General features: G+C 48.5%; 1 protein-coding gene across 4 annotated transcripts in view; it reads left to right on the plus strand.

The window, feature by feature from the left end:
• The window catches only part of REM2 (RRAD and GEM like GTPase 2), a 388579-nt gene that overhangs the window by 294375 nt on the left and 66421 nt on the right, over positions 1–27783 (plus strand). For all 4 annotated transcript variants that reach the window (XM_069238241.1, XM_069238239.1, XM_069238238.1 and 1 more), the window contains one exon: positions 5508–5581. In XM_069238241.1, the coding sequence (XP_069094342.1) occupies positions 5508–5581 (74 nt within the window). The remainder of the gene's footprint in view (positions 1–5507; positions 5582–27783) is intronic.

Genomic DNA, 27783 nt, shown 5'->3' on the forward strand with positions numbered 1-27783 from the left:
ACAGGATTTTTGTGGGCCTGACAAAGACTCAGAATGCTTTTTATCTTTGTCCCCACCCTTGTCAGAAGACTTACCATCCTTCTTCTTGCCGTCCTTGTCACCCCCTGTATGAACCTTTCTGTTCACTCTTGTTCGGACCCATGTGTCTGCCTTCTTTTCCAATTCTTGGGGAGAGTCAGCTCTGAGTCTACCAAGTACTGATGTACTAAGTCAGGCACACAATTATTCAAACTATGCTCTCTCAAAATAAGATTATATAGGCTTTCATAGTCAGTCACCTTACTGCCATGTAACCATCTCTCCAAGGCCTTCACTGAACAGTCTACAAAGTCTGTCCAGTCTTGAAGACTTTTCTGGTATCTCTGAACTTTATCCTGTATTGTTCAGTGGTTAGGCCAAATCCATCTAAGAGTGCATCTTTCAAAACTTCGTAGTTGTTGGCATCACTTTCTCTGACAGTAAGGAGCCTATCCTACCCTTACCGGTGAAAGATAACCACAAGATAGCAGCCCACTGCCTTTGAGGGACCAACTGTACCATACAGGCCCTCTCAAGTGCAGCAAACCACTTGTTTATGTCATCCCCCTCCTTGTAAGGGAGGACAATCGTGTGCAGGTTTCTTGATTCTTGTTCTCTTACAGGATTACTATCAAGAACACTGCTGTTGCCACCATGGGGAACTAACCCCCACTTCTGTCTTTCCCTCTCTACATCTAGAGATTCCCTGTCTAAGGCCAACTGTTGCTGTCTCCGCTTCAGTCTGGCCTCTTTCAACCTCAGCTTTCTGAGTTCCCTGTCTACAGCGTTATCCTCAGGGTGGGAGGCTTGGGAATTCTGAGACACTGAGGTAATGTGGGAATTGGCAGAAGTGGACCGTCTCTAAGTGGCTGGATCCTAGGTACCTGGCCTTTTGGAGTGAAAGGTGCCCTATTGATGTTTGACCCCCCCTCCTGCTTCCAGCTTCACTAGATGGCCTGTTAGCTGACAGGTCTTTGGAGGAACCGTCCCCAGGGCCCTCCCCTGATTCTTCCTGGGTACCCTCCTCCTCTACCTCCTGATCCTGGGATGGGCAAGACTGGTTCTGGTCATGTTCTAGGAGAAGGCTAAGGAGATGATCTTTGGTAGGGTTCTTACCAATGCTTAAACTTCTTTCTATGCAGAGACCCCTCAAACATTTAAAGTTTAAACTACCATAGGTTGCCTGAACAACTTAGGGAGTGGCCTCTACTACTGACATAGTTGCAAGAAAGAGTTTAGGACAGAGAGAAAACATTTAGAAACCTTTTGGAGAAAGAGAAAAAAAACTTTTCAAACTTTTTGAAAATTTCTTAGAAACTTTTTAGAAAGAGAGTTAAACTGTTTAGGTTAACAGTGTGTATTTAAGTATTTGGAATATGTTTTTCTTATGAAAAGCACCAATGACAAAGTGGTAAAACAGTTACAAGTACTTATCCCACCGCTGCACCACCAATGTAGGAGGCTGGCCTGGCTTATAGTAGTACCTGATGGTACTTACACCAAGTGCCAGGTCCAGTTATCCCTTATTAGTAGATTAGTAGTGTTCTAGCAGCTTAGGCTGATAGAGGTAGCTGTAGCAGAGCAGCTTAGGCTGAACTAGGAGACATGCAAAGCTCCTACTATACCACTTATAAAAATAGCACTATATCATAAGAAACACAATACTCCGTTACTAAAAATAAAGGTACTTTATTTTAGTGACAATGTGACAAAAAAATATCTCAGAGGATATACTCCCTTAGGAGGTAAGTAAAATATACACACAAACCAAACTTGGGTAAGTAAACAGTTAGAAAAGTAGTGCAAACACTGTAGAATACAATAGGATGCAATAGGCCTAGGGGGAAGACAAACCATATTCTAAGAAAGTGGAATGCGAACCACTTAGGGACCCCTGGCCTAGTGCAGTGTGTAGAGGGTTGCTGGGAGTGTAAGAAAACATGAAGGGTGTCCAAGATACCCCACCCCAAGACTACTTTCCCAGAAACACACTAAAGTCATGGTAGAAGAGTCAGCAAAGACCACAACAGACTGCAAAACACTGAAGACGGATTCCTGGACCTGTAAAGGAAGGGGACCAAGTCCAAGAGTCACAAAAGTGTCCAGGGGGGGGCAGGAGCCCACTAAACCCCGGATGAAGGTGCAAAATGGCTGCCTCTGGATGGAGGAAGCTGAAGATTCTGCAACAACGAAAAGTACCAGGAACTTCTCCTTTGTCCAGAAGATGTCCCACAGAGTGCTGGAGGAGGCAACATTGTTTCTTTGGAGAATGACCGCAAACAAACCTTGCTAGCTGCAAAGCTCACGATTGAAGAAAAAGGGTGCTGCCTGGGCCCAGGAAGGACCAGGAGGTCTCCACTTGGGAGAGGAGACAGAGGGGGGCCCTCAGCAATACAGAGAGGCCATGCACAAGAAGGCAGCACCCGCAGAAGTCCTTGAACACGGGTTCAAGAAGACTGAGCACAGCAGTCGTCTCAACACTACAAAAGAGGGTCCCACGAAGTCGGAGGTCAACTCAGCGAGTTGAGCAATGCAGGACGGAGTGCTGGGGACCTGGGCTAGGCTGTGCATGAAGGTTTCCTTGCAAAAGTGCACAGAAGCCCTAGCAGCTGCAGTTCACGCGGTGCAGAGGATTACTGTCTGGAGAGGGAAGGCAAGGTCTGATCTCCTCCAAATTTGGACAGTTGGACCACTGGACAGTCTGGGTCACTTGGGTCCACCACTTGTGTTCCAGGGGCCACGCTAGTCAGGATGAGAGGGGTCCCAGTGTACCGGTGACGCTGAAGTTTGGTGCCTGCTGGAGCAGGGGGAAGATTCCGTAGACCCACAGGAGATTTCTTCATGGCTTCCAGTGCAGGGTGAAGGCAGACAGCCCCCAGAGCATGCATCACCAGGAAACAGTCGAGAAAGCCAGCAGGATTAGGCGCTACAATGTCGCTGGTAATCTTCTTGCTACTTTGTTGCAGTTTTGCAGGTGTCCTGGAGCAGTCAGTGGTCGATCCTTGGCAGAAGTCAAAGAGGGCGATGCAGAGGAAATCTGGTGAATTCTTGCAAGTAGTTATCTGAGGAAAAGCCCACAGGAGAGACCCAAAAGAGCCTCCAGAGGAGGAGGACTGGCCACCTAGTGAGGTAAGCACCTATCCGCTGGAGTCTCTGACGTCACCTGCTGGCACTGGCCACTCAAATGCCTCCATTGTGCCCTCACACCTCTGGATTCAAGATGGCAGAGATCTGGAACACACTGGAGGATCTCTGGGCACCACCCCTGGGGTTGGTGATGGACAGGGGAGTGGTCACTCCCCTTTCCTTTGTCCAGTTTCGCACCAGAGCAGGGACTGGGGGTTCCCTGAACCACTGTAGACTGGCTTATGCAAGGAGGGCACCATCTGTGCCCTTTAAAGCATTTCCAGAGGCTGGGGAGGCTACTCCTCCCCAGTCCTTAACACCTATTTCCAAAGGGAGAGTGTGTAACACCCTCTCTCAGAGGAAATTCTTTGTTCTGCCTTTCTGGGACTGGGCTGCCCAGACACCAGGAGGGCAGAACCCTATCTGTGGGTTGGCAGCAGTGGTTAGCTGCAGAGAAAACCCCAGAGAGCTGGTTTGGCAGTACCTGGGGTCCATAGTGGAGCGCCTGGGATGCATGGGATTGGCACCCCAATACCAGATTTGGCATGGGGGGGGACAATTCCATGATCTTAGACATGTTACATGACCATATTCGGAGTTACCATTGTGAAGCTACATATAGGAATTGACCTATATGTAGTGCATGCGTGTAATGGTGTCCCCGCACTCACAAAGTCTGGGGAAATTGCCCTGATCTATGTGGGGGCACCTTGGCTAGTGCAAGGGTGCCCTCACACTTAGTAACTTTGCACCTAACCTTTACCAAGTGAGGGTTTGACATATAGGTGACTTATAAGTTACTTAAGTGCAGTGTAAAATGGCTGTGAAATAACGTGTGTGTTATTTCACTCAGGCTGCAGTGGCAGTCCTGTGTAAGATTTGTCTGAGCACCCTATGGGTGGCAATAGAAATGCTGCAGCCCATAGGGATCTCTTGGAACCCAAATACACTGGGTACCTAGGTACCATATACTAGGGGATTATAAGGGTGTTCCAGTGTGCCAATTAGAATTGGTAAAAATGGTCACTAGCCTATAGTGACAATTTTAAAGGCAGAGAGAGCATAAGCATGAGGTTCTGGTTAGCAGAGCCTCAGTGACAGTTGGTCACTACACAGATACACACATTCAGGCCACAAACTATGAGCACTGGGGTCCTGGCTAGAAGGCTCACAGTGAGACAGGCAAAAACAAACCTACATACATGTGAAAAATGGGGGTAACATGCCAGGCAAGATGGTACTTTCCTACAGACTGTTACTTCATCATGATTTAGTGCTCTTTACGGAGGTGTGTCTTAAGCTCTTTCCTAAATTGGAGCATGGTTGGATCAGTTTTGATGGATAAAGGAATTCGTTCTATGTCCTTGGTGCATAGGGGGGAAGACTTTTTTTCCTATTTTTATTTTTTTTGCACTTCACCTCTAGTCTGATGGTATCCTGACTGTCTGCAGGCCAAGAGCCACCAGAGGTGGTGAACTTGTTAGCCGGTTAGGTGAGAGTGCCAAATGAGAAGCCTTTTATATATGATGCAGCTGAGTTTAAAGACCTTGTGGACCTCCACGGGGAGCCAGTGGAGTTCCATCACGGTGAGAAGGATATGGCCAGAATACTTAAGTACCATTATGAAGCACACTCAGTTGTGTAGGACATTCTTATGGGAACCAGTGAGAGTCTTGGACACTTGGGAGCATGGTGTTGACTCTAAAGTGAAGGGCATCTAAACATCTTTGTGTGGCGCCGAATTAGGGTGGAGAGGGACCGTTTTCTGGTGGGGTTTCTCTGCACCGCACTTTCTATGTACAGATCGACATAAAAAATAAAAAGGTAGGGGGAAATAAGTGCAGATTGACAAAGAAGGGGTGGGGGAAATAAAACACATGAACCGATCTTATTCTCCAGAATTCCAGCATGACTCTAGTGCTCAGCGGCCTTTGTAAATGACCTCCTTTGGTGTCTTCTGCAAAATCTTTTTTCGCCAGATGCAAACACTAAAGCCTTGTTCCTTATCTTGCTTTTTCCTTTTAATGGGTTTTCTGGTACATCAAATCAAGATGGTATCTCTTGAAACCTGTGCCTGGGGTTGGCACAGTAAAGGGAGAGGTGTGGAAAGTAGGGATTGAGCTACTGTACTTAAGGAACCCAAACAATTACAATTTTCGGGAATTTCCCCACAAACATGGCCCAGCAGGTGAATAAATGCAAAGTTGACATAAGCAGTCCTGCAGAGTGTGCTTTATTTGTAGATCTAGGTCTATCTTTGATTACATTTCCAGAAATGTACAAACGTAGGATATTTTGGGATGTAATAGTTCTATTTAGTTGCTTCTGGAGAGTTAACATGAACATTCTTTCTTCTTCTGCAGAGGATACTTATGAGCGCAGGATCCTTGTTGACAATGAAGAGGCTACACTGGTGGTGTATGATATCTGGGAATCGGTAAGTTGCACTCCTGGTTCTTTCCTAAAATGCTGGATCTCAATGAGCCAAGGGAGGGACTATAATGGCACTCGTCCAGTAGAGTTAGAAGGAGGGACAGGCAGATAATATTTCTGCCAGCCAGGCTCACATAACCCAAAAGGGTCTTTTGGTTGAACGTCTGTGTCCCTTACCCAAGGTCACCAATATCACAACTTAAATTACTCCTCTCTAAGGGCCGGATGTAGGTAGCCGTTTGCATGGTGCAAACTGCGAAAATCGTAGTTTGCGCCATGCAAACGGCCTAACGCGATGCAGATTCACGAATGCGACTCGCAAATAGGAAGGGGTGTTCCCTTCCTATTTGCGACTCGCATCGCAATTCAGAATTGCTGTGTGACTGCGAATGCGGTCGCAAACCATCTCGCAGTTACCACCAGTGTCACACTGGTGGTAACTCATTCGCAAAAGGGAAGGGGTCCCCATGGGACCCCTTCCCCTTTGTGAATGTCGACAAAAATATTTTTTCAGAGCACCTACTCTGAAAAAACGAAACCAAATGGTTTCGGTATTTTTTTTCATTTTGCAACTTGTTTTCCTTTAAGGAAAACTGGCTGCAAAATGGAAAAAAAAAAAAACTGCTTTATTTAAAAAGCAGTCCCAGACATGGAGGTCTGCTGACTTGAGCAGGCCACCATCCCTGTGAGTGCAGGGACTCGCTATGGGGTTGCAAAATGCGACCCACCTCATGAATATTGATGAGGTGGGTCTTTGCGACCCCATAGCGAGTCGCAGACGGTGTCTGAGACACCGTTCTGCATTCGAGATTGCGACTCGGAAATTGCGAGTCGGACAGTCTCGCAATTTCTGAGTCGCAATCTCGGAGTTTCCTACATGTGGCCCTAAGTCTCCAGGATACAGTACATTTATTCATAGAGCTCAATGAGATGTACAGTACCACTCCAAATGCATAGTTAACCCAAATCTTTATGAAGTGGATAAAATCCGCCCTACCAATTCTCATGGATATTGGTAATCTATTTCCTAAAAAAATTACACTGATGAAATACATACGAAAAGTACAATTACTGCAAAATCTGTGAAAGTGAGATCTTCGCACTGCATCTCCTGCCCATTGATGATCTGGCTCATGTGTCCCCTTCTATGGACACCCCTGACATAATGGCACCTCCTATTGTGACCCCATATTTTCTTTTCCATCCAGCTGCATCCCCACTTAGCATGCGTATCCATCATGACTCCTCACCTATTTTTCTCCTCCCACTCCTCCCTTGATTAGTGTGATAATGTGACACTTACTGTGAAGCTTTCTACTGATGCAGGCCTGTCTTCCAAGATCCCTCGCATAGTTACCCATTCCTATGTACTAACATCTCCAGCTGCCCCACCGACAGGGCTGTCCCTTTCCCTGCTGCCCAGACAAGTCTGCCCTCACCAGACTGAGTTTTCTGCTTTCTGTTCTGCCCCTCCCATGCTATCAATGTGGTATTCCAATGTCTAATGTGATGGATTGCCTACCACTGCACGCCACAATCTGTAATAAACCCCAGGAGAAAAATTGCAGACTTTTGATAGTCATGTTCCACAAAAGCTTCTGACCAATGGTGATTTTTGACGAAGCAGGGACAGTAATTTACAGACCATTCGCCTTAAGTTTATCGCTGGTTTCACAATGGATACCCCTGGGGTGTACCACACAACACTGTACACCCGACAATCAAGATGCATTTGCTCATGGATACCTGCTGAAGGTCATATTTGGCATTAAGTGAAGACCAGGACTTTAAACTGGCTAATAAAACACATCAAGCACAGTAATCCTTCATTTTGACACTCATCTTTAGCTTTGGTGGACTACATTGGTCTGTAAAGTAGTAAATAAATCAGGCAGTCACATGATGCAGAGCACAGCCAGTAGTGCTGGATTGTTTTAGGGCACAAGTGCTGTTGAGTAGTTTTGGCTCGGTATAGTTCAAAAACTCCTGACTACACCCTTTCAGCAGATGGGTGTGATGGAAGGGCTTCTCTCCAAAGATCCACACTTCACTTATAAGAATTGATTTCTGAACGTATTGGTAAAATACAGTATAGCACGGTACAGCCATTCACAATGAGCATATTTGTAATTTAAATGGCACTTGGCAATAATGTCCTGAAAACAAAATGCTAGTAGATAAGAGTCTTACTTTAGACCCGAATCACTTTTTGGGTCCTGTCTGTGACCACACATGCGCTGTTGCTTGGGAAACATTTTAAGTTACTTACAGGGGGTCTTAGAGCTCTCCATTACCATTGGTTGGCTTCATAGTCACTCATTTCCTTGCTGCTTTGTTCAGTGCATGCCTGCTACAATTCTTGTTTGTTCCTTCCCTAGAGCGTGGCTCAAGTATTGTGTAGTTGCCCAGTGTCCTTCAACTGCTCACACTTTTGGAGCAACTCTGAATTGCAGCACTCCTCAAGAGTGCATGTGTTTGCAGGCCATCTAAGACCCTCTCTTCTATTCCTCTTGTTGCTTGCCCCCTCCAACACTCCTCTCCCTCGTTGTTGATTGCACCCTTTCCATCCTTTCTTCTCTCATTGATGCATGCTTATCTTTTTTTGGCTTGACCCCATCCCGCCGTTCTGTACCTCGTTGTTGCTTGCACCCTTCCAGTCCTTTCATCCCTCATTGTTGCTTGCTCACCGCTCATTGTGCCTTGACCCCTCGCTCTCCTGTCCCTTGTTGTTGCTTGACGCCCTCCTGTCCCTTGACCAAGTCCCTTGTTGCTTCACCCTCCTCCTGCACCTCATTGTGCTTAACCTCCTCCTGTCCCTCGTTGCTTGACCCCCCCCGACCCTAGTTGTTGCTTGACCACTTCCTGCCCTCTTGCCCCTGGTTGATGCTTGACCTCCAGTCCCTCAATAATGCTTGCTGCCCCTCCTGCCATGCCATCCCGTCCCTCATTGCTTGGCGCACCTCCCATCCCTTGATGATGCTTGGCCCCCCCTCGTTGATGCTTGGCCCCCTCCCCCCCTCCCGCCCCTTGTTGATGCTTGGCCCCCTCCCCCCCCACCCCCCCTCCCTCCCCTTGTTGATGCTTGGCCCCCTCCCGCCCCTTGTTGATGCTTGGCCCCCTCCCCCCCCTCCCGCCCCTTGTTGATACTTGGCCCCCTCCCCCCCTCCCGCCCCTTGTTGATACTTGGCCCCCTCCCCCCCTCCCGCCCCTTGTTGATACTTGGCCCCCTCCCCCCCTCCCGCCCCTTGTTGATGCATGGCCCCCTCCCCCCCCCTCCCGCCCCCTTGTTGATGCGTGGCCCCCTCCCCCCCCCTCCCGCCCCCTTGTTGATGCGTGGCCCCCTCCGCCCCCTTATTGATGCATGGCCCCCTCCGCCCCCTTGTTGATGCTTGGGCCCCTCCCCCCCCCTCCCACCCCCTTGTTGATGCTTGGGCCCCTCCCCCCCCTCCCACCCCCTTGTTGATGCTTGGGCCCCTCCCCCCCCTCCCACCTCCTTGTTGATGCTTGGGCCCCCTCCCACCCCCTTGTTGATGCTTGGGCCCCCTCCCACCCCCTTGTTGATGCTTGGGCCCCCTCCCACCCCCTTGTTGATGCTTGGGCCCCCTCCCACCCCCTTGTTGCTTGGGCCCCCTCCCCCCCCCCTTGTTGATGCTTGGGCCCCCTCCCCCCCCCCTTGTTGATGCTTGGGCCCCCTCCCCCCCCCCCCTTGTTGATGCTTGGGCCCCCTCCCCCCCCCCCCCTTGTTGATGCTTGGGCCCCCTCCCCCCCCCCTTGTTGATGCTTGGGCCCCCTCCCCCCCCCCTTGTTGATGCTTGGGCCCCCTCCCCCCCCCTTGTTGATGCTTGGGCCCCCTCCCCCCCCCCCTCGTTGATGCTTGGGCCCCCTCCCCCCCCCCTCGTTGATGCTTGGGCCCCCTCCCCCCCCCTCGTTGATGCTTGGGCCCCCTCCCCCCCCCCTCGTTGATGCTTGGGCCCCTTCCCACCCCTCGTTGATGCTTGGGCCCCTTCCCACCCCTCGTTGATGCTTGGGCCCCTTCCCACCCCTCGTTGATGCTTGGGCCCCTTCCCACCCCTCGTTGATGCTTGGGCCCCTTCCCACCCCTCGTTGATGCTTGGGCCCCTTCCCACCCCTCGTTGATGCTTGGGCCCCTTCCCACCCCTCGTTGATGCTTGGGCCCCTTCCCACCCCTCGTTGATGCTTAGCCCCTCTCCCACCCTCCTGTCCCTCGTAGATGCTTAGTGCCCCCTCCCACCCTCCTGTCCCTCGTAGATGCTTAGTGCCCCCTCCCACCCTCCTGTCCCTCGTAGATGCTTGTTTGTCTCTTTGTTGCTTGACATCCTCCCGCTGTCCTGTCTCTCGTCGTTGCTTGATCCCCCCCCCCTCCCGCCCTCTTGTCCCTCCTTGTTGCTTGACCCCCCTCCACCCTCTTGTCCCTCGTGGATTGCATGTCCCTCGTTGTTACTTGACCCCCCTCCCGCTTCTTGTCTCTCGTTGCTTGTCCCTCGTTGTTGCATGACCCCCCCCTTCCGCCCTCCTGTCCCTCGTTGCTTGCTTGTCCCTCGTTGTTGCTTGACCCCCCCCGCCGCCCTCTTGTCCCTCGCTGCTTGCTGGTCCCTCGTTGTTGCCTGACCCCCCTCCCGCCTTCTTGTCCCTTGTTGCTTGCTTGTCCCTCGTTGTTGCATGCCCTCCCTTCTGCCCTCCTGTCCCTCGTTGTTGCTTGCTTGTGCCTCGTTGTTGCTTGACCCCCCCCCCAACCCCTCATTTTTGCTTGCTTGTCCCTCACTGTTGGTTGCTCCCCCCACCCTCCCCTTGTTGTTGCTTGCTCCCCCCCCCCAACCTCCCCTCGTTGTTGCTTGCTTCTCTCTTTGTTGCTTGACCACTCCTGCCGTCCTGTCCCTCGTTGCTTGCACCCTTCCAATCCTTGCATCTCTCATTCTTGCTTACTTACCTCTCATTGTGGCTTGACCCATCCCCGTCCTCCTGTCCCTCATTGTTGCTTGATCCCTGCCCTCCTGTCACGCGTTACTTGACCAAAACTCTTGTTGCTTGACCCCCTCCTGTCCCTCATTGTTGTTGACCTCCTCCCATTCCTCGTTGCTTGACCCCACTCTTTTCCTCCTGCCCCTAGTTGTTGCTTGACCCTGTTAGCACGTCGGTCCTTAATAAGTAAACTTACAAGGGGATGTGTATAGGTCGATGAACCTTTTGACTCGTTTAAGATGTTCTTTCCATAGCTCCAGAACAGTAATTAATACTCAATCATTAGTCAAATCAATAATCAATGGGGTCAGTAATTGTCACGCACCGACTTTTCAGCAATGAATACCCACACCTTTAGTAAAGTTTAGTTAGTTTATTTCCCTTATATTAACAATGCTAAAGTCATGTAGATTAATCTCAAAATCAAATGAAACACATAAAAAAACAATACTGGTTGACCAAAGCGACAGAAGAAACACAATCTAATCTAGGCTTGAATCACAACACATTCTAAAGCAGTGGTGCATATCAATAACAGTCAGTTGCAATGAAGTAATCACGTACATAGAATTCAGCAAGATATCTCATCAAACATTTGTCCCTGCACTTTCAGTCATCATAGCCTCAACTAACCCAGATTAGCATCAACATGTTTCATGCATAACAATTTTTAGAAAAACATCTAGCAAGAAAAACTATTAAGACAGCGCAGTTGGTACCTAGAAAGAAAAGGCATAAAATGCAATTCAGTCACCTTGTCATATCTACGTATCCCCGCAGAATCAGTCTTCGTCCTCATGTCCTCAGTTGATCAGCAAAGCATCGGGCTCTCAGTCAGAGAGTATGAGCCAAATGACAGGAACTCAAGCCTTTTCTTAAGTCAATATTGCATCTCATAAAGGGGTAAGATCTGAATAAGATCTGTCCTCAATAATAGTCTGCCTAAAATCTGGTTTGAAGTCTTTTCCCTCTGCCGCGGTGTTAAATCAAAGTGACCTAAACTATCCCCTAATTCCCTATTGGTCAATTAATCATACGTTATTACTCTACCCAATAATGTTCCTATACCAAATCTAGGAATTCTAATATTTCTCTCTTCACACGACATTGATTGGTCCGCTTTACGATGTCCTCATCATCCGGCTCATCCGGGATTGAATTTGTTGCATCTTCGTCTCCAGTCAGTGTCTTCATTGTTCGTGTCCTGGGAAATAACTTTTCAAACATATTACACATAGCTTGTTACATGTTAAGGACACTGTCTCCTGTTAGTTGGTTCTCATGAAAAGCTTCTGCTAAGCATTTTTAACAAGACAATGAACATTTCACAGTTAGTTCACTCTGTCAGCATTTTTATTAAATGCTAAGAAATACAGCTTCTGCGTGCGGCCTGGCAAGTAGGCCAAGACACTGCCTAAGTTAAGGCCTACAACTAATAAGCTAGAACGTACTCCATAACCCTCAATATGGAACATTACTACATTAATCTAGTACATTTTCAATATTTTCATACGTGTTAACCATCAATTAGTACAGTTTGTGAACACTGGTGGCAATTCTTCAAGGTCATATTTTCAAATGTGTGCATTATTTTTCTTCACTATTTTATTTTCTACATAATTCAATTATTCAAATACATAAACATTCATGAATAATTTCTAGTTAAGACACCTGCTTCAGCAATCCCTCCTCTGATGACTAAATGTGTCATTGCACCAATTACCACCCACAAATTTATAATTCAATTTCTTAAAAATGTTGTCTTCTCCTTGAATTTTCCCTATAAATTTGTTCCCTTTTCTTCCCTCCTCTGATTGATTATTATTAGACCTTTTCAATTGACTTCTTTTGCATAATTTGCATAATCCCCAATAGACAAACCCACAACAATTAGTATTCCCTGTATTATTTTGAATAGTACCCCATTCCAAATGCTACTAAGCCAATTTACCACTGAAACAAACCCATTACCAACCTTTTCCCAAACACCTGGTTCTTTTAATTCCTTCAAATCACTACTTGCATAAGTCAGATTAGTAAGTAAGTCTCTTATCTCTTTGTTATTGTTAGGAACGTATGAGCAACAACGCCTAGAGTTAATCATTTTACAGACTCTGCCATCCTTCGCTAAAAGAATGTCTAAAGCAAGACGATTTTGTAGAGTCATAGCACTATCCGCAGCTAATTCAGTATCTATCACAAGTACAGCCCCTGAAAAATTTGTCAGCATGTTATCCACAATAGTAGACAACTTTAGAATCTTGATCGAATCCAGGATGACTCCCACTGAAGGAATCACCGCACCAAATATATCTCCCACTATCACAGAAGAGGACTCCCTCCTCTGTCTCTTATGATGTAATTCAGTCACTTTCGGAAACTTTTTCAAATCCTCCATCTGGTAAATCTGTGGGAAAACTATTCCCAAATAACATGTCACATACCATCCTCTTGGAAGACGGTAATAAGCATTAAGTCCACAAATATAATATATCCCCGGAATCACAGGGTCCTGCCCATTTAACATAAATGTCCATTTAAATACTAAAAAATAGGAGTTGAGGTGAATCAAGCCGCACATATACATTGAAATTGTAAAATGAGTCAAATCAGTGTGCACAAATCTAGGAGGCCAACTCCTTAGCCTTCTATTATCAGAAATCCGATACAATTTGCATGCAGCACACAATACTATCCTTATTTTATGTGTGTAATTATTAGCATTCTATTATCTTATTTCAGTATCCAAAGCACTCCAGCAATCCAATCATATTCCAAATACATATATCTTTATTGATTTTTCTTGATTTATTCTTGTCCATTTGGAACTAGCCACTAGCCAACGCGTTTCGTCCTCATGGACTTCATCAGGGCTGAAACCATACAAAATATTTGACATATTATTCACCATAACCTACCATCACCCATTACTATATACATATAAATTAAAATCAAACTGAATCATCTCATTTACATTAAAAAATAATTACGTTCAATTTTTAGATTACCCTTATGTCTTAACTTATCTGGAGGCATGAAATCCTTATTAAGATATATAACCTCAATAATTAAATTATAAAAGGAAAGAGCATTATTATTGAACATTTTCGATCATTGACTCTATGACTTCAATTATGTGACATTGATGGTATCTACTTTGTAAACATTATACCTCCATAATTCTTATTGATTCATTATGATGTAAATATTTAATCCCCATGGTCCTTATGATTGTAAACTATATGATGGACATGTTCATTTGGATCACACCATATTATCATTCCAAATTCAAATGTTTAATATTTGCCATAATAGCGATATCGCTACATTTGAGCTGATTTAAATGGACAAAAATGTCTTATTCCCTGCTTATTCGTCCTAACTTGATACTATTGATTAACACCGGGTGTCACAACATTCTTCTGTTAAAGTGCATTCAACATAACATCGACATTTCCATATCTATTGTGGCAGCCCTATTGCAATAATTTCTATGATGAGATTCCCTCAATAGTTTTACCCCATATATCTTTTTCTTTTTTTATTTTCTATAGATGTAAAACATGTCAATCATTTTGTTACTTTATTATATCAAAATCCTGTGTATGCCACATTAACATGCTCCGTTCTGTTGTAAGTGAACAACAGTTCGACTTATTATTTTTAATCCGCTTCCTGATGGCATGCATCCTCACATATATAGAACGCCTGCTTTGTTAGGCCAGCTTAACAAAAACTAGGCTACGTTGTTACTCCCTCAAACTTAATCGTACCTTTAGAAACTACTGTTTCTTTATCACATTCATAATATGATGCTCCAACTGGTTATCAAACCTTATTCCACTCGTAAATGCCTTTTTATATAATACTCCATTAATTGCCCGGCGTGCTTAACAACAACTTTTTCAAATCCTCCATCTGGTAAATCTTTGGGAAAACTATTACCAAATAACATGTCCCATACCATCCTCTTGGAAGACGGTAATAAGCATTAAGTCCACAAATATAATATTAGCCCCAGAATCACCGGGTCCTGCCCATTCAACATAAATGTCCATTGAGTCTGAAACGGAAACACATGCCTACATTCACTCATACCCACAAATAAAGTGTCAGTGCGCAACTTTGGCCTATCTATACAAAGCTTCCCTACGTGTAATGCATCTAAAGCTAATTTCCCTTGCGTTTCATTGCAGTGTAAGCATAATCATTCTTGTAAGCTCTTTTCTCTAAGCCCTTTTCTAATTTCTACTTCGGGCCTTTCTTCTGTCATCAGTATGATCTAATAAGCTCTTCTCTAAAGGTGTAAGCAAGCATGTCAATTTGTTTTGATGCGCATAAGCTGTACCAAACATTAATGTAGGTTCAAAGAATCCTTTAACTAGTACTATGTCATTATCCTTAGCTACTCTACTCAAATACCTAATAATAAGAACAAACGAAAACACGACATCATGATTAGAGTAAAAATACTGAATATACTCCTGGTTATAGAACCTTGTTAGTAACAGACTACAACTTATTTCGTAGGTTAGTGGAAGACTATGATCGGTGAATCCTTCCTCGACTGATTAAGGAATCTGCGTACAAACAAGACAATCCTTTGCATCCATCGTCTAAACATACTCACTCAATAGGCGATGGGCGATAGACGTTACAAGAAAGTTCTCCCTGCTCAGTAGTATAATCCTGCAAATACTTCTCATCTAACTTAAACCTCTCTTACAGCCGTTGGTATAGTAATCACATAAGCAGAAGTATGGTTGGCTCTTTTCGCGTCAAGAACAGACATACCCACAATCATTACTATGAACAATTTTCCACACAACTGCCAAACCAATGCTCCTATATTTACAGCTCCTAGCATCTCTAACCTGCTTATCTACATCAGCCATGATCTGTAAAGAATCAGAAAACAGAAGTAACTTAGGGAAACTTGCAGCAAAAATCAAAAATAGACAACTCTTCTTTCAGCAGTCCAGCTTCACTTCCAGGATCCCTTCTTTCTTGTCAAAATCAGTTAGCAGCTTTGTCAAATCAGGTTATCAATGTCTTTTCCAGTTTCTTTCAACAGTATTGTCCTCAAAAATGTTTCTCAGATTGTTTCAACAGTTCAGCTCCTTGATCTTCTTTCAGGTCACCTCAAAATATTGACTTGGAATTTCCCGATCAAAACAGACACAAACTCTTGTTGCCATTCGTTTGTAGTTGCATATGCCCATTCAGGACCTGTGTATCTTCGACTTGCTATTTTCTTTCTTTTCAACTTTCGATCACCATTCAGCTCTCCTTCACATAGTTCTTCCTTTCTCGTAGTGTCTACTACTTCCTCTATTGTTGGTTCAACAACCACCTCTTTCCTTTTTCTCCACTTGCGATTTCGGCCACTGGTCTCCCTTCAACGAACCTTCTGTCAGTATTCTCTTCAAGATCAAACTAGAATCCTTTTCTTTTTCGGTGTTTTTTTTTTTCTCTTGACGGACCTGCAACTGGTTCAGGAGAAGTTGGATCACTTTGACTTTGATCCACCTCAACTCCTTCTGGGTCTGGCAATTGCTCTGTTTGTCTCTCAGAATCGTCTGCTTCTGGGAGAGCCTCTTCTACATGCTGCTGTTTCAGTTGAGATAGGTTCCCCAGCGCACTCCTGGAGGTCTCCACCTTTGTCTCTCACAGGAGTAATAGAACTGTCTTCAACGAGCTTGGGTTCAGCCTCAGTTCCTCCTTGCTCCCTTTCTGGCGCTATAATTTGTCTCACTATCGTTGGTACTCTCAACAACTCTTCTTCATGATCCAGTGGACATGCATACCGCTGCTGAGAGAGAGAGAGCGGACTACATCAGCCAGATGCAGTAATCCAACACCATATCATCTGTAATGTTGACGAGTGCATTTGTAGTACTGCTGGCAATCTTATTGCTCTGCCCATGAGGATCTCGTGGGGCGACAATCCTGTCTTCCTATCAGGTGTGTTTCTCATTGACATCAACACCAAAGGCAGTGCATCAGACCATTTCAGATACGTAGCTGCACACAATTTGGAAATTCTTGATTTGAAAGTACCATTCATCTGCTCCACTAGTCCTGATGTTTCAGGGCGATAACTGCAGCATTAAACATCGAGCTAAAGTTGCATTGTACACAGTAGTTTAATCATCTCATTACTGAAGTGAGTTCCCCTATCCGATTCTAAAGAGATCGGAAGTCCGAAGCGCAATATCAGTTCCCTAAGTAACAGTTTCGCTACTGTGAGACTATTATTTCTCCGCGTAGGGTATGCTTCAATCCAGTGACTAAAGATGCAAACAATCACCAACACATCTCAAACCTCCACACACAGGAATCTCAATGAAGTCCAATTGCAGTCTGGTGAATGGACCTCCTGCTCTTCCAATGTGGCTCAAATTAACCACTGTTCCTTTTCCCACATTTAATTGCTGACAAATGACAGCGATGGCACACTGCTTCAGCTGCTTGTCTAAACTGGGGGTTGAACCAGTCAATTTTGAGCAGACTTACCATGGCATCCCTCCCAATGTGTGCCTGACCATGATAATACCTTGCCATCTGGGACAACAGGCTGTTTGGCAAAACCAACTGACCCTCTTCTGAAACCCGCAATTCATCCTGTCTTTGAACACATTTCATCTTGCCCCATGAATGTTTCTCCTTTGTCAACATTACTCTGTAAAGATTTTAACTCTTCTAAAGTGTCAATTACTTTTATTGCATAACTTGTACATGTTGTGTCTTCTTAAGGTAACAATTCCCACTTGTCTTTGGATGATTTACAGTTCAATGCGCAAAACCTTGTGACTTGATCCGCATATCCATTTCCCAATGACACCTAGTCCTGTGCCTTTAGATGTGCACTGCATTTTACCATGGCAATTTCTTCAGGCAGTTTAATTGCATATAACCACTCCTTTATTCTCTCACCATTTCTCACTGGTGATCCCGTGGAGGTCACAAAACCTCTCTGTGACCACAATGGACCAAAATCATGAACTTTTCCGCATCCGTATTGACTATCTGTATAGATAGTGACACTTAATCGAGCAGAAACATGGCATGCCCTAGTAAGAGCGACCAATTCCGCTACCTGGGCAGAATACACTCCTCGAAGCCAGGAAGATTCTAAGGTACCTGTAATTGTGCACATAGCATATCCTGCTCTCAGTGTCCTTGTGTTGTCTCTTAGACCAGAACCATCAACAAAAACATTTTGGTAATTTTCTTCCAATCGAGTATTTCTAATGTCAGGTCTCGGTTTTGTGCACAACTCAGTTACTTCGAGACAATCATGTTCAACATCTTCCTCTTTCTCAATTTCAGTAGTATCACTTTGAAGTAAAGTTGCTGGGTTCAGCACTGGACATCTTTTCAGTGTGACGTTTGGTGCAGCCAAAATACTAATTTCATACCTGGTCAAACTAGTGCCAGTCAAATATTGTTTTTTCGTCCTTGTCAGCAAAATTTCAATTGAGTGAGGGACCATTATAGTCCGGGGATATCCCATCACCACTCCTTCACACTGAAAGACTTTGATCAACTGCGGCCACTGCACGCAAACAACCTGGTAAGGCTGCTGCAACTGGGTCCAAGGTAGCTGAAAAATATGCTACTGGGCGATGAGCACCTCCATGGACCTGACTCAAGACAGACAATTAACATGCATCACGCTCATGACAAAACAATGTGAAAGGTTTTGTGTAGTCAGGCATAACCAATGCTGGAGCTCTGCAAAAACTCTCAACTCAGTGAACTCTCTCATCTCATCTCATCCTGATCTAACACTATGCAATCTGTAACATCCTTATGGGTCAACTTCTGAAGTGGTCTTGAAATTTCAGAAAAATGAGGGATCCATTGGTGACAATAGCCCACCATTTCCAGGAACATCCTGACATCTCTGTGTAGTTGGAGGACTTCTCTGCAGTATTATAGTAATTCTCACCCTGGATATATTCCTGGACCATTTCTCAATTTGGTGACCCAAATATTTCACTACCTTCTGGCAGTACTGCAATTTCAGTGGTTGCACTTTATGACCATACTTTCCCAAATGATTCAACAGGGCAATCAAGTCATACTTACACACTTCCCTTGTCTTGGATGCGATCATTAGGTCATCAATGTACTGTACCAGAATCGACTGAAAAGGTAACTCTAATGACTCCAAATTCTTTTTCAAAATCTGGTTGAACAAGGAAGGTGACTCTGCGTACAACTGAGGAAGTCTACACCAGCAGTGTACTCGATCCAGGAATTTGAAACAAAAGAGAAATTGACTATCCTCATGAAGAGGCACAGAAAAGAACGCTTGTGATAAATCAATGACCGTAAACCACTCTGCATCACATGGAATCTGGAACATTATCACAGCTGGGTTGGGCACTACAGGACAACACTTGACCACACTCATTTACCTTTCTCAAATCCTGAACAATTTGAACCTTCCCACATGGCTTCTTCAAACCCATTATTGTTGAATTACATGGACTGCTCAACACCTCCTTCAAAACTCCCTGCTTCACAAAATCTGCAATTATCTGAGCCACTTTCATCAGGACATCTTGTGTCATGTTGTACTGTAGAAGTTTTGGAAACACTGCATTCGGCTTCAAAGTAACATTAATTGGCTCCACTCCTTTGATCAAACCCACTTCTTTCTCTGTCAAATCCCACACGTTCTCTTGTACTGTTCCCTGCAAATCAGAATGAAGCTGTTTCACTGTGAACATCGGGAAAAACTCAATCAAGGGGTGCATTTGTAGTTTCACACTCAGTTTCTGGGGCTGGGTCTTCCTCATCACTATTTGTCTGGATCTCAATTCCATCATTTGAGCAAGTAATCAAACACTTTGTTTTACACAAGTCCCTTCCCAGAAGGGATACTGGACTCTAATCGCAGACCACAAACTTATCAGTCCCTGGAAATTGCCAATCTCAACTTGCACTGGATCTGTAATTGGGTTTGTCAAATACTGGTTTGCTACTCCCACAACCTGAACTGTTCTTCCTGAAAGGGGCCGATTCGGAACTTCTTCACTTCTCACTGTAGAGCGTGTAGCTCCTGTGTCTACCAGAAATGAGACTCTGTGGCCCATTACCTTTCCCCTCACATAGGGTCCTCTCTGATCTATCTCTAAAGAACTCGCAAGCACACATGGCTCCTCATCTGAACTGTCACTCATCCATTCAACATTTATTTCATTCTCACTGTGTAACGGGAATTGGTGCACTGTTACTACTTCTGTCTTGCCTTTGGCCTGTTGAGAAAGCATCATCTGTTACTGCTCCATCGGGGCTTGAGGTATCTGTGTTTGCTGTCTAGGTACCATGGGAACCTGCTGCTGCATCGGCTGCAACTGTGACACTTGTGCACGGGGCAATTGCACCTGCTGCATGGGCTGAAAACTCTGCACTTGATTCACATTGTTCTGAAAATTTGGATTTGGACCTCTCATTCTTGGTCCTCTTGTGTTCTGAAATGCATTGATGTCATTACCTTGCTGAACAACACCCTCCTGCACCATCATCGGACACTCCCGCTTCCAGTGTCCCACGGCTCCGCAAATGTGACATGGCACTAGCTTCTTCATTCCTTGCATATTGTTCTGAACCACAACAGTATTCAAATCCGGACCACGATATATATTGCCTCCATGACCCCTACCTCTCATCTGAGGCTGAAACCTGACATTGCCCTGCTGCTGCGGCATCTGCTGCACAAAATTTCCTTGCACTCCTGTTTGAGCTGCCTTAATCTGCATCACCATCGCCTTCTCTTTCAACTTTTTCTGCTTCAACTCAATCTCATCACTACAGTATTTCGCATACTGCAACACCTCCTCAATCAGCTTTGCTTGCCAGCAAATCAAATGACTCTTAATCCTCTGACCTATTTCAGGTCTCAGTCCTTCCACAAATCTGAACACAAAATGCAGCATGTCTTTCGGCTCAATTGCTTCTTTGCCACTGTACTCCTTGAATGCCTTCAACAATCTCTCATAGTACGCATGTATTGACTCCATTACTTCCTGCACTGTGCTATCAATCCTCTGCCAACAGATATTTTTGGGCGAAATCCTTGTCTTCAGGAACTCAATCACCTTATAGTAATATTTCATTACCTCGGGGGACGGTGCTCCTGTACCCTTCTCTCTCTCCGGTTCACTTGTTGGCCAATCTACAGCTCTTTTACACTCAACCCATAAGTCAGCTGGAAGCACTATTATTCAAGTCCTCCGACAAACACTTCGCAAACTTTACGAACCCGTCTGTCTCCTGATACCACTCTCCTGGCTTCTCTCTCAATTTTCGGTAATCATTCGTAAATGACAAAATGTCACTCCTCCTCCAGGGAACATGGACAAAATTTCCCCCTGGGATTTCCCTCATTGGTAGAATCTTTACTGGATCCTTGTCCTGTTGTACATTCTCAGTCATTTCTAAAGAAACTCTTTTCCTCTTGTCTCTTTTCTTAACCCATCTGCCTTCCCACTTCTGATGCTCCCCAAACCTGAGCACTCTGCAATAGTTCTTTAAGGTGTGCCTTCATTCCGGCTGACCTCATGTGGTCAAAATCCTTTTCCTCGAAATCTAATCTGTAGCGCCTCTTCAAATGTTTCGTTTTCTCAATTTCTATGGCATGTTTTTCTGCCAATCTCTGATGCACTTTGCCCACCTCTCTTGTAATCCTTGGGCATAAGTATCTCAACTCTGCTTCTGTGTAGGATTCTAATCTATTCACCCCCATTGTTCCCTCAACTAATTCACCTACTTCCATGCTTAATATGACACAGTTTATTTGCTCTTCTCCCTTGGAAGCATTCTATGGGGTATTCAGCTTGTCTAACCATTCAGTTAACTGCTGAGCTGTCAGTCCCTGTAATAAAATGTTACTCGCTTGTACCGGTGGCACCTGCTGTACTACTGCACTCGAAGTCTACGGTGTCAATAGTTTCAAGCCCTGACCTGCATTTGGTCCATTCATAGACCTCAGTCCACTTGTTGCACTCCCAGATTCTAACAATGATCTTGATCCATCAAATGTCTGACCCACGAAGAGACTACCTGCACTTGTTCACTTGGTCCCCTCCTCATTAGACTCCGAGACATTGCTCCCTGTTCACTCATAAGTGGTTTCTTTTGTGCAAATAATGGTACCGCTGGACCAACAGTAATCTGCAGCAATATTGCATCTGGGGCTGCTCTAGCACATGTACTCTGTGGGAGAGTGACTCCCATACTTTGAGTCCCTGTCAATGGCGTGAATCTCTGCATCACTTGGGGCAACAAAATCTGAGTCGGCTCAGTCTGGACCAACATTGGTCTCGGAACCACTTGCTCCGTAGGCACCACTAAGTTCGAAGTCGTCTCTAGAATAGGCACATCAGGATACATTCTGTGCATCTGTGGTGGCCGCATCTGTGTCTGAACTACAGGAGTAGTCAACACATTTGGACTACTTTGCACCGCACCCTGTGTCAGATTGGCATTAACCTGTACTGGACTCCCTGTCCCCGCTGCCTTTGCCAGGGCTGTTGGATCAACACTAGTACTCTGACCACTCTCATGCACCGCATACGGAGTGGTCGGTCCCTCAATATCTGTGTAACAGGATCCTCCACATCGGATTCCTCTTCTACTATGGAAGACTTTCTTGCTTCCTTACTCTCGGATGGATTTTTATTAGTATTTCTAGTTGCTTTCTTTTCTTCTGTCTCATCTCCCTGCGTAATTGCTGGAAACAATTTAACATCCTGCAAATTCACTGATCTCCATTTCTTCTGTTCCCAATCCCATCTTGCTTCTGCTAAAGTCTTTTCTACCCTTCTTATTCTCTTATCAAATGTCATCTGCTGTTGCTGTCTAGCTACCTGCTGCCAAACTGCTAATGCCTCAAATTGTGCTGGTCTCGGAAGGGGCTTAGATTCATATAGCGCATAGCTCCAAAATCCTCAAATTAAACGTCCCATTTTCAGAGAACGCTAAGCTCCCATTTTTCTCTGTAAACTTGTACCATTGTTTTAACCAAAGACATGGCGCATCACCTCTCTCCTCCATTACAATGTAAGCCGGTGTACCCTCCGGTGGTGTAGGCTCCCCTACACTCACTCTAATGTACGTATCTCCCTTTAGAGCACTCTTCAATGCCTTGAAAAACTTCATATTTTCTACTTTTTGTTTATTCAAAATCAAATCCGGAAATTACCTTTACTCCCAAGATTCCCTTCACCCACGTTTCTCAACCAATTGCCTCTCACAGACTGCTGCCAATCCGTGCGCAACACTTCTCACTAACCAACATATACCAGCTTGGCTCCAATGATGTCACAGTCACATGTACTGGCTGACAGACTTACGGCTCGTCCTCCTAAACGCCAGTCCACTCAAAACTAAATGCAAAATATTGTGAGCACTAATCAAAAACCAAGAAACAAACCTGCTGGTGCATTCCTCGTTGATGCTTGAACCCCCTCCCACCCTCCCATTACTCGTTGATGCCTGCCCACCCTCCCATCCCTCGTTGATGCTTGACCCCCTCCCACCCTCCCGTCCCTCGTTGATGCTTGACCCCCTCCCGCCCTCCCATCCCTCGTTGATGCTTGACCCCCTCCCGCCCTCCCATCCCTCGTTGATGCTTGACCCCCTCCCGCCCTCCCATCCCTCGTTGATGCTTGACCCCCTCCCGCCCTCCAATCCCTCGTTGATGCTTGACCCCCTCCCGCCCTCCCATCCCTCGTTGATGCTTGACCCCCTCCCGCCCTCCCATCCCTCGTTGATGCTTGACCCCCCTCCCGTCCCTCATTGATGCTTGACCCCCCTTCCGTCACTCGTTGTTGCTTGACCCCCCCCTCCTGCCCCCGTCCCTTGTTGCTTGACACCCCCTCCTGCCCCCGTCCCTTGTTGCTTGACCCCCCTCCCGTCCCTCGTTGATGCTGGACACCCTCCCGTTCCTCGTTGATGCTTGACCCCCGCCCACCCTCCCATCCCTCGTTGATGCTTGACCCCCGCCCACCCTCCCATCCCTCGTTGATGCTTGACCCCCGCCCACCCTCCCATCCCTCGTTGATGCTTGACCCCCGCCCACCCTCCCATCCCTCGTTGATGCTTGACCCCCACCCTCCCATCCCTCGTTGATGCTTGACCCCCACCCTCCCATCCCTCGTTGATGCTTGACCCCCACCCTCCCATCCCTCGTTGATGCTTGACCCCCGCCCACCCTCCCATCCCTCGTTGATGCTTGACCCCCGCCCACCCTCCCATCCCTCGTTGATGCTTGACCCCCGCCCACCCTCCCATCCCTCGTTGATGCTTGACCCCCACCCTCCCATCCCTCGTTGATGCTTGACCCCCTCCCACCCTCCCGTCCCTCGTTGATGCTTGACCCCCTCCCACCCTCCCGTCCCTCGTTGATGCTTGACCCCCTCCCGCCCCCCGTCCCTTGTTGATGCTTGACCCCCCCCTGTCCCTCGTTGATGCTTGACCTCCTCCCACCCTCCCGTCCCTCGTTGATGCTTGACCCCCTCCCGTCCCTCGTTGATGCTTGACCCCCTCCCGTCCCTAGTTGATGCTTGACCCCCTCCCGTCCCTAGTTGATGCTTACCCCCCTCCCGTCCCTCGTTGATGCTTGACCCCCTCCCCCCGTCCCTTGTTGATGCTTGACCCCCTCCCGCCCCCGTCCCTTCTTGATGCTTGACCCCCTCCCGCCCCCTGTCCCTTGATGATGCTTGACCCCCTCTCACCCCTCGTTGATGCTTGACCCCCTCCCACCCTCCCGTCCCTCGTTGATGCTTGACCCCCTCCCACCCTCCCGTCCCTCGTTGATGCTTGACCCCCTCCCACCCTCCCGTCCCTCGTTGATGCTTGACCCCCTCCCACCCTCCCGTCCCTCGTTGATGCTTGACCCCCTCCCACCCTCCCGTCCCTCGTTGATGCTTGACCTCCTCCCACCCTCCCGTCCCTCGTTGATGCTTGACCTCCTCCCGTCCCTCGTTGATGCTTGACCCCCTCCCGCCCTCCAGTCCCTCGTTGATGCTTGACCCCCTCCCGTCCCTAGTTGATGCTTGACCCCCTCCCGTCCCTCGTTGATGCTTGACTACCCCTCCCGCCCTCCCGTCCCTCGTTGAGGCTTGACCCCCCCCTCCCACCCTCCCGTCCCTCGTTGATGCTTGACCCCCTCCCACCCTCCCATCCCTCGTTGATGCTTGACCCCCTCCCACCCTCCCATCCCTCGTTGATGCTTGACACCCTCCCATCCCTCGTTGATGCTTGACCCCCTCCCATCCCTCGTTGATGCTTGACCCCCTCCCATCCCTCGTTGATGCTTGACCCCCTCCCACCTTCCCATCCCTCGTTGATGCTTGACCCCCTCCCACCTTCCCATCCCTCGTTGATGCTTGACCCCCTCCCACCTTCCCATCCCTCGTTGCTGCTTGACCCCCTCCCACCCCTCGTTGCTGCTTGACCCCCTCCCACCCCTCGTTGCTGCTTGACCCCCTCCCACCCTCCCATCCCTCGTTGATGCTTGACCCCCCCTCCCACCTTCCCATCCCTCGTTGATGCTTGACCCCCTCCCACCTTCCCATCCCTCGTTGATGCTTGACCCCCTCCCACCTTCCCATCCCTCGTTGATGCTTGACCCCCCCTCCCATCCCTCGTTGATGCTTGACCCCCCTCCCACCCTCCCATCCTTAGTTGATGCTTGACTCCCTCCCATCCCTCGTTGATGCTTGACTCCCTCCCATCCCTCGTTGATGCTTGACCATGTCCCTCGTTGATGCTTGACCCCCCCTCCTGCCCCCGTCCCTCGTTGATGCTTGACTCCCCTCCCATCCCTCGTTGATGCTTGACTCCCCTCCCATCCCTCGTTGATGCTTGACTCCCCTCCCATCCCTCGTTGATGCTTGACTCTCTCCCGTCCCTCGTTGATGCTTGACCCCCCTCCCACCCTCCCGTCCCTCGTTGATGCTTGACCCCCTCCCACCCTCCCGTCCCTCGTTGATGCTTGACCCCCTCCCGTCCCTCGTTGATGCTTGACCTCCTCCCACCCTCCCGTCCCTCGTTGATGCTTGACCTCCTCCCACCCTCCCGTCCCTCGTTGATGCTTGACCTCCTCCCGTCCCTCGTTGATGCTTGACCCCCTCCCGTCCCTAGTTGATGCTTGACCCCCTCCCGTCCCTAGTTGATGCTTGACCCCCTCCCGTCCCTAGTTGATGCTTGACCCCCTCCCGTCCCTAGTTGATGCTTGACCCCCTCCCGTCCCTAGTTGATGCTTGACCCCCTCCCGTCCCTCGTTGATGCTTGACCACCCCTCCCGCCCTCCCGTCCCTCGTTGATGCTTGACACCCCCCTCCCACCCTCCCGTCCCTCGTTGATGCTGGACACCCTCCCGTTCCTCGTTGATGCTTGACCCCCTCCCACCCTCCCATCCCTCGTTGATGCTTGACCCCCTCCCACCCTCCCATCCCTCGTTGATGCTTGACCCCCTCCCACCCTCCCATCCCTCGTTGATGCTTGACCCCCTCCCACCCTCCCATCCCTCGTTGATGCTTGACCCCCCTCCCACCCTCCCGTCCCTCGTTGATGCTTGACCCCCCTCCCACCCTCCCGTCCCTCGTTGATGCTTGACCCCCCTCCCGTCCCTCGTTGATGCATGACCCCCTCCCCCCCGTCCCTCGTTGATGCTTGACCCCCTCCCGCCCCCGTCCCTTGTTGATGCTTGACCCCCTCCCGCCCCCGTCCCTTCTTGATGCTTGACCCCCTCCTGCCCCCTGTCCCTTGATGATGCTTGACCCCCTCCCACCCCTCGTTGATGCTTGACCCCCTCCCACCCTCCCGTCCCTCGTTGATGCTTGACCCCCTCCCACCCTCCCGTCCCTCGTTGATGCTTGACCTCCTCCCACCCTCCCGTCCCTCGTTGATGCTTGACCTCCTCCCGTCCCTCGTTGATGCTTGACCCCCTCCCGCACTCCAGTCCCTCGTTGATGCTTGACCCCCTCCCGTCCCTAGTTGATGCTTGACCCCCTCCCGTCCCTCGTTGATGCTTGACTACCCCTCCCGTCCCTCGTTGAGGCTTGACCCCCTCCCACCCTCCCATCCCTCGTTGATGCTTGACCCCCTCCCACCCTCCCATCCCTCGTTGATGCTTGACCCCCTCCCACCCTCCCATCCCTCGTTGATGCTTGACCCCCTCCCACCCTCCCGTCCCTCGTTGATGCTTGACCCCCTCCCACCCTCCCGTCCCTCGTTGATGCTTGACCCCCTCCCACCCTCCCGTCCCTCGTTGATGCTTGACCCCCCTCCCACCCTCCCGTCCCTCGTTGATGCTTGACCCCCTCCCACCTTCCCATCCCTCGTTGATGCTTGACCCCCTCCCACCTTCCCATCCCTCGTTGATGCTTGACCCCCCTCCCACCCTCCCATGTTGATGCTTGACCCCCCTCCCATCCCTCGTTGATGCTTGACCCCCCTCCCACCCTCCCATCCTTAGTTGATGCTTGACTCCCTCCCATCCCTCGTTGATGCTTGACCATGTCCCTCGTTGATGCTTGACCCCCCCTCCTGCCCCCGTCCCTCGTTGATGCTTGACTCCCCTCCCATCCCTCGTTGATGCTTGACTCCCCTCCCATCCCTCGTTGATGCTTGACTCCCCTCCCATCCCTCGTTGATGCTTGACTCTCTCCCGTCCCTCGTTGATGCTTGACCCCCCTCCCACCCTCCCGTCCCTCGTTGATGCTTGACCCCCATCCCACCCTCCCACCCTCCCGTCCCTCGTTGATGCTTGACCCCCTCCCACCCTCCCGTCCCTCGTTGATGCTTGACCCCCTCCCACCCTCCCGTCCCTCGTTGATGCTTGACCCCCCCTCCTGCCCCGTCCCTCGTTGATGCTTGACCCCCCCTCCTGCCCCGTCCCTCGTTGATGCTTGACCCCCCCCTCCTGCCCCGTCCCTCGTTGATGCTTGACCCCCCGCCCTCCTGCCCCGTCCCTCGTTGATGCTTGACCCCCCGCCCTCCTGCCCCGTCCCTCGTTGATGCTTGACCCCCCTCCCGTCACTCATTGATGCTTGACCCCCCTCCTGCCCCGTCCCTTGTTGCTTGACCCCCCACTCCTGCCCCCGTCCCTTGTTGCTTGACCCCCCACTCCTGCCCCCGTCCCTTGTTGCTTGACCCCCCTCCCGTCCCTCGTTGATGCTTGACCCCCCCTCCCGTCCCTCGTTG

The sequence above is a fragment of the Pleurodeles waltl genome, chromosome 6 (genome assembly GCF_031143425.1).
Source record: "Pleurodeles waltl isolate 20211129_DDA chromosome 6, aPleWal1.hap1.20221129, whole genome shotgun sequence".
NCBI lineage: Eukaryota > Metazoa > Chordata > Amphibia > Caudata > Salamandridae > Pleurodeles > Pleurodeles waltl.